This window comes from Propithecus coquereli, unplaced genomic scaffold (assembly GCF_000956105.1).
Source record: "Propithecus coquereli isolate 6110/MARCELLA unplaced genomic scaffold, Pcoq_1.0 Scaffold66, whole genome shotgun sequence".
NCBI classification, from domain to species: Eukaryota; Metazoa; Chordata; class Mammalia; order Primates; family Indriidae; genus Propithecus; species Propithecus coquereli.
In genome coordinates this window covers 4,018,031-4,029,918 of record NW_012152618.1, presented here as the reverse complement: position 1 = coordinate 4,029,918, position 11,888 = coordinate 4,018,031, and the positions used below count along the sequence as shown (strand labels likewise).

General features: G+C 33.7%; 1 protein-coding gene across 1 annotated transcript in view; it reads right to left on the bottom strand.

Annotated features, from left to right (window-relative positions):
- The window catches only part of ARID4B (AT rich interactive domain 4B (RBP1-like)), a 166,831-nt gene that overhangs the window by 22,995 nt on the left and 131,948 nt on the right, over positions 1-11,888 (bottom strand). Inside the window, exon 18 of the mRNA XM_012660293.1 lies at positions 1,997-2,081. Coding sequence (XP_012515747.1) covers positions 1,997-2,081 — 85 coding nt within the window. The remainder of the gene's footprint in view (positions 1-1,996; positions 2,082-11,888) is intronic.

Here is an 11,888-nt window from a genome sequence, read left to right as displayed (position 1 = left end):
GGATGGTACACAGCTAGTATCATTCCAGATGCATTAGGAGAGACATTAATTCCTTACATATAATAGATGCCTTAGGGTAGTGGTTATCCAGGTGTGGTCCCTGGCCCAGCAACAGTAGCACCTTCTGGGAACTTGCCAGAAATGCAAACTCTTGGAATCAACCTCCAATCTACTGAATCAGAAATACTGGGGACAGGGCGAAGCAATCTGAGTTTTAACAAGTCCTCCAGGTGATTGTGATATATCCTCAAGTATGAGATGCGCTGCCTTAGGGCATCTCAGCTTAATTCTCAGAATGCACTGAAAAGGCTTATGTGTAGGTAGACTTTACCAGCCAATCAATAATTAGCGTTGTTCCAATTTTTCTGCTATCGCCAGCCTCTTCACCACTTCATTACTTTATCCCAAAGGTCATAATCTACCACGCATGCTGAAGGCAGGAATAGTCCATGCCAGTCCAAGTTCAACACATTGACAAGGAAAAAATTTTTTTCCTTGCGGCCACAGTGTTTTATTATGAAAATAGAATAAAAACTTCAAAAACAAATTGATCCTTTCTAATTTAATGAAAAACTTATTTTTTATTGTTTTCTGTGTGTGAGTTATATGCAACTTGAAAAACAGTTCTCTCGGCTCCCAAGGTAAAGAGATGTGTGTTACATATGCTTCACAAGGCCGCAGGCTCAAAACCAGCATGAGTTAAATACAACTCGCATGGCAGTTAATGGGTTAAGCTTTTAATGGCTGTCAGAGAGCAGCCTCTACAACAGTGGCTCTCAGCATAAGATGAGATGGAGTGAGGGAGGATGTACAAAATCAGAATATTATCTAGGAAGACTTTTTTTCAAAATTCACATGCTTCTTCCCGTATGGCCAGGAATTTTTATATGCCTATGGAGGGGCTAAGAACTGAATAGAAACAAATATATTGCTTATCCTACCTGTACCTTATCCTCTACCTTAGAAATACTACTCTAAAACCTGCTTTGTGTAAAAACATTGGCATTTTGAGTGCCACACACAAAAACTCTTCTAGTAACTAAAAACAATATTAAACACACCATGATTCCCATACTTTCTAGTAAAGTCCAAGAGTGAAGATGAAAACAGGTTTGAGAAGTCCTGAGTTGTAGCTACTGGGTTGCTATACTAAAAATTTAAAAACATGGATCCAGTTTTATACTGAGAAAAGAATAACCACATTAGGGGAAAGCTTTCATTATTTGGGGCCTCTAGGGTATCATTAATGTAAACAGCTCCTCACTTTGAATATGAAGATTGAATTTCAGAAGAACTATTAAGCACCTCAACTACATGTACCATTCAAAGTATATAAAATCCATTAAAAAAGATAAAAAATATTCTAAAACCTAGTTAATGGTCTACTTTCTAATCAAACATTTAGAAAGATTGAGTCTTAGCATGAATAAAAGTAACTCAATTATACATAAAAGTAACATTAATTTTCTCCATGAGCTCATAAGTAAATCCCCATGGTATCTATGTGGTTAATAGGGTGTGTGATTAATAGGGTCTTGTGTGCATATTCTAAGCCACTATCTATAGTCAGAAACGATAAAGAGAAAAAGAAGATAGTACACAGCTAGGTTCTCTTATGCCTTCAGACACCATCTTTTCCTGCATGGAAGGGTTTACAGCTATTACAATAACCCATGTCTCTAAGCCACACTGCTTTATGGCTCCTGGTTGGGGACCAGAGAGGTAGGAAAGGGTTGAAATAGATAAGTGATATCTGATTGAATGGAATTATACAATGCTGGGACTGAAAAACCCTCAAACATCATTTAGTACTGTTTCTAAAATGCTTTCCTTAATCTGACAAAATTAATGATAAAATTTAACATTTGAAAAATGTGCTATTTCAAGAGAGTGCAACACTAAAAGTAACACTAAGGCACACACATTCAATTATATCACTTTGGAGAAAAAGTTCTTTAATTAAGAGTTCATGATGTATAGTAAAATAAGCATTTACCTTTATTTTCTTCCGGTGTTTTATCTTTGGCACATTTTTATCAGCAGGTCTTACTATTTTATCTGCTTTAATCCACTCATCATACCTGAAATAAAGGAAATTAATATAAATATGTACAACATATATGACAGAAATAACTATGCCATATTAAAGAGAAACTCATATATGGAATCATAAGATTTTAAAAGGAAAAGGACCTTGGAGATCATTTAGTTCAACTTCCTGGTTTGAAGAATAAGTTACCAAGGCCCAAAGAGAGAGACGAAATACTTGCCCAAGGATATGTTAGCTACTGGCTGGGCCAAGAATAGAAAGCAAGATTTCTTGACTCCTTGAACTAGCACAGAAACTAAATCTGTACAATAAATATTAAGAGAAATCACAATGTTTTCTACACTTTAAAAAAATTTGTTCTGTTCTTAAGCAGCAGGTAGCCAATTTTTTTTCCTAGACACTCAGGACGCTAAGATAATATACTATAATAGTTTGCAATGGCACTGTGTGATAGAAAAGCATCCCCTTAATATACATTGTAGACAATGCAAAATCACCTAGAAAAAAACACCTACTCATAAAATACATTATTCTACAAAGCTTTTCAGTATTCTGAGATGCTTCCTACATGTACAGACCAGCTGAAAGTCGACAGAGCTGTGATGGCCTCTCAATTCAATGCTGATAGTCTTCATGATTTTATAAGGTACAAGTCGCTATAAAATTCAATAAAGCTATTTATTTAAAACAAAAAGAATGACTAATTTATAAAGCTAGGAAAAAACATTAAAAACTAATTAACAGTCATTCCCAGTGTTTGAAAATTATATACATTTATTGTGGAAAATGGACAACTCACTGACATTTTTAACTCTAGAACATGAACGTCTGAAAATGAGCTTTTAAATTAAAATGTCCTCATTGTTAGGGGTAGTAAAATGAAGTGACAAAATGCCCCAAATCAAGAAGTAAATAACTTGGGTCATTACTTGACTAGTAAATTATATTCTTGCCCTAACACAGGCCTGGAAAGTATCTATAGCAACTCCCAGGCAAAGTCACACTGCTGGTACAAACTACTGACAGCAGTAAAGCTGAGGATTCAACTCCACGCGAGGTGTTATGTTACATACGTATGCTGGAAGTTGCTGGAGGACCACAATGAGAATTAAAGAGAATGGGGAAAGCAAGGAATGAGTGTTGGGAAAGTCTTAACATAATCCCTCCTTATTAGTTATATGGCCCCAACCAAGCTATTCTCAACATCAGGTGTAGTTTATTTAAGAATTATTCTTAAGCATTTCTTAAGCATTATCCTTAACAATTTTAGTTCCTTCCAAAATTGGGAGGATAGTGGAAAATGAACAGAAAATAGCTCTGCCCTTTACAAGGTTCAATGTTAACTCCTAGGAGCTGCTCTATTGGAATATAGTTATGGAATAAAATCAATGCTGTCAACTTTGTCTAAAAGAAAACAAAACAAGCTTTCTAATTTTTTATGTGATAAACTGAAGAAAGTTCATGCTGACTATATTAACATTAATGTACATTAAATCAAGATATAACAATTTTTTATCTTTCTTAAACAAAGTCTATCTGTTATCTAGCTAGTTTTATACCAGACATTTTTTTACTACCAATTAAAAAACCCATTCAATTCAATCTGGGATTTCGACAGGAATTACATTTCAAATTAGGGCAAAATAGTAGTCTTCAATTTAAGAATACCATCATGATATTGTACATTTGTATATTTTACATGGAGCACTAAACACATCAAATAAGGAAAAATAGTTACTGCCTCATGGGTAAAATGCTCATTGTGATAGAGGAAGATTTCTTTATTACTTAGAGAGTTATTACTTAGAGATAATGTTGCTTAAATTCTCTTAGGAACAAGGTAGAAGGAACATATACACAAATAATAAAATAATGGAGCTCAGTATGATACTGGCTGGGGCCCACTGCCTAAGCCCCATAGTGTACAGATGCTACATGGTAATCATTTTCTCCTCCACCCAATTATAAAATAAGATGGTACGAGAGTATTGATTGTCAGAAAAATGTAGTGAGTTGGGATGTAGAAAGAGTGTTGGACCAGGTAGGGCACAAAAAAGGCAAATATTGGAATTAAATGAAATAAACTACATAAACAGTTCTAAAATATTTGGACAGTAGTAATTAAACACTATGGTCTTTACTATTCTGGATAAAAATTTGTTTTAAAATTCTCATTGAATATTCTGTATGGTTTTATGAGATTCCTTGGAAAATTCCTTGGTTATATTATTTCCTGTTGGAGTAATTATATGGCAACTTGTGAGTCTATAAATATTAGCTAATGTTATGACTTCTTTATTATTTGGCTTCTATTCTACTTTCTCGGTGCTTTTGTTTTTTATTTGTTTGTTTAAGTATTCCCTTATTCTGATACTATTTTTTTAGATTTTTCTTTTCTTAGCCAATTTATCCTCTCTTTTTATAAAATGTAGTAACACAGTATTGTTACTGTTATAACTGAGAGCTTTTAGAATTAGAGCATACCTTAAAAATCTATCAATGAATTTATTTCACAGGCTAAGAAATTCCAACAACAGAAGCAAATTGACCTTGCAAGCAGTATAGGTTTGCTAAAAAGCACTATGTGGAGAATTACAGAAGAATAGGAAATGGACTTCCTGTTAAAAGAATGTAACACCAGAATGATGGCAGAGGGCATTCCAGGTCCTATTCAGACTACACACAGGGAAGAGTAGGAGACCAGTGCCTGAAGAAGCCTCACTGAAACTGCACCCATGAAGAGAAAGAATGGGTGGAAAGAACACGTGAGAATTTTGGGTGAGGACGCTTTTTATCAAATTACAAATGCTCTTACCAAAAACAGAGGCTGAAACCACGGATATAAACATATTGGCAGACAAATATTTCAAAACTTAATGACGTTTTAAACAGCATTTTAGTTGTCTGATGAATGTTATAAGGAAAATAAAAATGATCAGAAGATAAAATAAGTAATCATCATATTTTAAAGATAGGAAATGTTCCTTCCCTTTATGTAATTATTCATTAGAGTATTATCCAAGTGTTCTATTTTCTTTATAGAATACTTTCAAAGAACAGAAAAAAAGAAACAAATTCATGTGGAGGAAAAAAACAAGAATAATGCCCCCAAAACCCAACATTTCCTATAGACTCTAAAATTATATAAGAAATAGCCAGACTAGTACAAATACTGGTGCCAAGTAATTTAATAAAAGAAAGCAATATTAGTGGGTCAAGATTTCTGATTCCCCATCAAATACCAAGAATAAAGACTTGAATGAAGGGACTTTAGTTCAAAACTGTAACGGAAGACTTCAGTTGATCCTGTTTATTCTATATAAATTCAGACTTTTTATACAGCATATTTAATATGTATTTAAATACATACTACAATACATTTGCTTTAATCAAAACAGATAAGAAAGTAGTCAATGCAGATAGAAAATGGGAAAATTTAGCTCAAGTCCAAATATCTTGAACATTATAATATTTAAAATTACTAAAAAGGAAGTGGCAAAGAACAGAAAATCACAGCTAAGAATTATAATAGAAGACCAAAAATTATTTATCAATTTCTCCTTGGAGGGCCAAATCAAGTAAGGTATCTTTTCATTCTTCAGGAAAACAGGAATCTTAATAACTAAGTCAAACACAAACTTTTTGGTTTTAAAATGCTTTTAAGTCCTTTTTTTAGACATCCACAAATACACAGATGCCCTCTCCTCCTCTACAGGGGCTCTCCAATATTCTTGACTCTGCTTTAAGTATCACACGGGCAATCAAGAGGTTAAAGGGCATATTCTAATGGGGGTCTCTCTACTGTGTAGGAAGAACACTAATATTGTAACAGCAATTATGGGCAACAGGTCTTCAGAGAAACCACATTACTGCTAAACAGCTAGCTTTCTCTCCAAGTATAGCATGCCCATTACTGTCAGGTATTACATTTAGGGATAATACAGCTGGAGAACTAGGAGAGAAATTTAAAGTAAGCCATTGGCCTACAAACAAATTAAATTTTCTTGCAACTTTAGATTCAAGCAACAGAGTCTTACAGGAATGTCTGTGAAAACCAGGTAGATTTGGATAGTTGATATAAACCATCCTGCCTTTAATTGGACTTTGTCTTTAGAAACTATGATCAGAAGAGAGTAACTGGCATGACAATAGAAAATTTACTTTGCCAGGCCATAAGGAAAAGAGGACTACTAAATTCTTCCATTTAAAAACAATATTGTCATGCTTGTAATCCTAGCACTCTAGGAGGCTGAAGCGGGAGGACTGCTTGAGGCCAGGAGTTCAAGATCAGCCTGAGCAAGAGCAAGACCCCATCTCTACAAAAAATAGAAAAATTAGCATGGTGGTGTGCTCCTGTCGTCCCAGCTACTTGGGAGGCTGACACAGGAGGATCGCTTGAGCCCAGGAGTTTGAGGTTGCAGTGAGCTATGATGACGCCACTGCACTCTAACCCAGGCAACAGAGTGAGGCCTTGTCTCAAAAATAAAAATACAACAACAACAAAAGAATATTGTTTTTATAAAGTATTGAAACAAATATTAAAAACAAATACTGAGTTAAAAAATTAAGACTTACAGGTTAGTGATGAGCCCATACTCTTTCAATTCCGTTATTAATACATGCTTTATAATTAGGCTATAGATGGAATCTATACAAGTATCCTATCTGATATTTATCTAAAGTACTAAGGAAAATATTTTAATATTTTATATACATGACTTATCTGAGAATTTTCTATTGAGATCATCTAACATTTCAATTAACAGAACAAACATGAAAGAACATATGCAAGATCAATTCATTTAACTTCTAAAGATCTCAGATGCTCCCTGACCTACATAAAATGAAGTAACTGGACCAGACGATCCCTAAAATGAAAAATTACATAAGACTCCAAGATTATAAGTATGCATGTTGACTTATTCATCTGACAAATACCTCTTAAGTACCTAGTATATGATAGATTCTGCACTAGGCTCTGGGTATTCAGCAATGAATGCAACAAACACAGCTCGTGCCTGCAAGGAGCTTACAATTTATGGAGAATACAACACTAAAACAGTAATTACAAATATAATAATACAAACTTTCTGAAACTTTCTGAAAGAAGAAGCCACATAGATATTTAAATTATATAAAATATAAATTTAAATATTCATACAAAGCTAGAAGAAACCATTCAGAGACCATAACATACTTGCTCTCACCAGAGAAAAATAGGGGCTCTAAAATGAAAGCTTTTATGACTTTTTGTTTGGATATATTGGCAAATTATCTAAGAAATCATTTAGCACTAAATGAAAACAGAAAACTATGTTAGTCAACCAGATATACTACCGAAATGGTTACTGTACCCGTATCAATTCAGATTTTGGTTCTTCTTAAACCCAGCCTTCCAAGAAATATTATAAGCATGTAAAGGCATCATCTTAGAGATTTAAAAACAAATAATAAATAACATGCAGAATAAAGATATTTTAAAAATAATTTCATAAGACCAAACTGACATAATAGTTAAAAATATACTATTTAAAATATGTATACAGATTATTAAAAATATAAAGCCTAATGACCAACCATTAATTTAAGTAAAATATTAAAATCATCTATATTTTGCTTTCTGTAATGGATAGACTCATTTAATAATTGCTGAACAACATGTATATTATAGCTTGCCACTCTATACGCAAAAACATTAATGTATGTCATATAACTACCTTACTTGGTTTAAGAACCTCACATCTAAAGTGTAAATTTAGACAATTTTAATAAAGAAACGAACTTCCCCTCCTTAATTGAATAAGAAAATATGAAAAAAAAGCATTACAAAATAACAGGAAAACACCAAGTCATGATGAAAAGCAGCACTAGTTATTATCAATTATAAACTTTATAAGCAATTTTATCAATATTTCTATTACTTTATGAATTTTATATAATCTCAATTTACATATATTTTTACCTAATAAAATATCTTAGGCAAGATTTATGAAAAGAACCACTTATCACAAGTTAATGCTTTTAGTCATGTACCTAAAATATTATAAAACAAAACAAAAATTGAAGTATTATATTATTCAAAAAATAAAATTCTAAGCATGCTTATCAACATTTCATATTTCCATTTCATATAGCACTGTTAAATCGACAAAGAGACAGGAATGGTACTCATCATAATTAAGAATATAGCAGCAGAATAATAGAAACATGAATATTATAGCATAGCCATATTTAAGATTTGACATAAACAGCTCAACAGAATGGAACAGTAATTATATCAATAGGTCTTCCTAAGCAATATAACTCTATAAAATGAAACAAAAGTATCAGTCTTTAGGTAGAGGTAACATGTAACACTAAGAACACATCATAGAGCATCTTACCACAGCTTATAAGGGCCACTGCGAATGGTTAACAACTGTGGCACTAATTGTATATTGTGACACAGATACTCAGTTTTTAAAATACCCCAAAAGTTTATTTTGGTAATATTTGATAAGTTTAGGGAATTAATATTTGTGTACATTTAGACAAAAATATCGATGTCCCTACCAAATTATAAAACTACTGAATGAAACACATCTATATTTTATTAATACATTAAATATATCTGCCATTTTTACAAAAACTACTGAATGGAACAGGTCTAAGTTTAGCAAATGGTCTATGTTGAATACACAAAGAAAGAAAAAGCCTATTTAAGTGCAACAAATAATTAAATTGTTAATCTTTTTTCATGAAGGAAATGTTTATTTTCACTTGTACCCCAAAATTACAGTTAACTCAAAAGTCACTGTCCTCTAAGACAAGCTTACAGATATTTACTTGGAAATCACTATCAAATGGTCTTCTTTTTATAGGCCTTTAACTTTTACATTATAGAAATAAAGCAGACTAGTTCCCAGGGAACCTTGCTTTCTTTCTGTCTTTACCAGAATAATTATTTCAAAACACGTAAGTAGAAGTTGGTACTCTTGTATCAGTATTTCTAAATCCAATGGCATATACAAAGTATAGCAGGGACCAGGTTACATGGAAGCAAAAGAAAAAACACTGAAGGACACGGCACATTCTAGAGAAGGAAGGAAAAGAGAAATTAAGATGAAAAGTGACATTATAAAATAAGACAAAGTGTAGACAGAAAGTCAAAGGATATAAGCATTTCCAACCAAATTCATTCTAGTCTCTCAGCCTCAACTCTATTTCAGTTGCTAACTAAGAGATGGGCTCATTATATGAACTGAAGAGATCACAAAAAAGAACCATCATATATCTTATATAAAGATGAACTCAAATTGGATCAAAGACCTAAATATTACAGCTAAAACTATAAAGTTCTTAGATGAAAACACAGGGGAAATTTTTCACAACACTCAATTTGGCAATGTCTTCTTAGCTATAACACCAAAAGCAAAGGTAACAAACAAATAGATAAATTGGATTTTATCAAAATTAAGAACTTTTGTACATCCAAAGATACCATCAAGAGAGCAAAAAGACAACCCACAGAATAGGATAAACTATTTGCAAATCATATATCTGATAATGAACTAATACACAGACTATATGAAGAACTCCTACAACTTAACAACAAAACCAACCAATTCGAAAATGAGCAAAGACTTGAAGAGACATTCCTTCAAAAAAGATACATAAATGGCTAAAATAAGCACATGAAAAAATGCTCCATGACAGTAGTCATTAGGGAAATGCAAATCAAAACCAAATTGAGATACCACTTCACACTCATTAGAAGGCCAATAATAAATTTTTAAATGAAGAAGTGTTGGTGAGGATGTACAGAAATTGCAACCCTCATACACTGCTGGTGAGAATATAAAATGACCTAGCCTCTGTGGAAAAATGTGAGAGTTCCTCAGAAAATGAAATACAGAGTTTTATACACATAAACGAGCTGAGAAGACGCTCTAATGAGAGGGCCAAGCCACATCTGTCCCAATCCTCCATTAGTCTCTATATTCTCTAAATATCACTTTTAATTTGGATTTTAACATCTGTTCCACTTCCATTTTCCTGGCAGGAGGTCCAATTTAGTTTAACAGTTGTTTAGTATTTCCCATATGCCAGGTATATACTTTTCTAGATGTGGTAAAGGATATTAGGGGAATGGATATGGAATAGGGATTTTTTTCATGTTTTGAAATTAAATACACTTTTGTAATATAAAGTAATGTGTCTTGATGTAGAAAGCCTGAACAATGAAAAAAGGGAGGGGGGAAAATAAAAATTAAAGAATTTGCCCAGAATGCTATAGACGGAAGTTATATTCCAAGAGACCAAAATTCTTTGGCTCAGAAAAATAATTTAGAAAAATTCAGTATCAGAAAATGTAACACAAATTAGGATTGGAAAAATGGGAACAGAAAGTTAAAAAAAGCTAAATAGATATAAGAAGGAAAATATAAGGGAACAATTAAAAGGGAGAAAACACAAACAAGAAGAAACAAAAGATAAGGTAATTGAGGAATGGTTTCTTAATTTTGAGAAAGGTAGAAAAGGAAAATAAACAAGAAAAACAGTTGTAGCTGTAGCAGCTGGAACCCAAGCAAAGTGTATCATGAAACAAGTGATCAACTGGGTATAATACTATCAATAAGGCACTAAGACAAGAGGGCAAGAGAAGATGGTGGAATTCAGCTATGCAAGATCACTAGTGATCCCAATAAATAGTTTTGGAGGTGTGGAGGGGGCAAAAGCCTGATCAGAGTCGGTTTACACAGGAACAGCAGGAGAGAAACTAGATAACAAGTGTAGATAACTTTCAAATAGATCTGTTAGATGGAAATGGCACAACAGGAGAAAGTGGGCTCAAGAAAAGGCTTTCTTTGAGATAGGAGAAATAACCACAGGTCTATATGTAGATGGGAATGATTTAGAATAGAGCAACAAAATGGGCCATTTCTTTGATTAGGCAAGAAGGGACGGCAATTAGAAGACTGGCTTTAGATAGTAGCATGATTGTTCATCTCTGGCTAAAGATGAGAACACAGAGACTGTGGCAGCAGATCCAAGTAGAAAGGTCAATAGAATCAAGGTCTGTAGAAATTTTCTCCCTGATTCAATTTCTCAATGAGGTAAAAGGCAAGATCACCAGCTGAAAGTGAGAATGCAGAAGAGATGTTAGGAATGTGAGGAGACAAGCAGTATGAAACTGTCTTCTAAGAAAGTAGGAGAGTGAATGAAAGAAGCACGTAAAGAATTAAGGACCCACTGAGGTTCACATGTCATGAATTTAAAATAAGAATCATTGTGGTTGATTGCTTTACTCCAACCAGGATCAGCTACACAGGTACAGGCAAAAAGTACGAGTGTTAGATTTAACCAGGGTTCTTATGGTTTTGTCAGACAAGTACTACAAAGCAACAGGAAAGCAAAAGAGCTGGGGAGTCAAAAGAAGCATTTTAACAGCTGACCAAGGAATGTAAGCAACATAAGGAGAGGACTGAGGGCATTACAGTGAGTAAGGGGTGGTAGGATCAATGGATTGTAAACTCTGCTGGGGCAATTCCTTTGCCTAGACTATAAATTCCTTAATAGGGATCATTTCTTGGTATCTTCAGTGCCAAGCACAGTATTAGCTCATAGTAGATGTTCATCTTACGTTTGCCAAATAAGGGAATAAAACTTGATTAAAAGCAACTGAAGGCGGGGCGCGGTGGCTCAGGCCTGTAATCCTAGCACTCTGGGAGGCCGAGGCAGGCGGATTGTTTGAGCCCAGGAGTTCGAGACCAGCCTGAGCAAGAGTGAGACCCCGTCTCTACTAAAATTAGAAAGAAATTAATCGGACAACTAAAAATATATAGAAAAAATTAGCCGG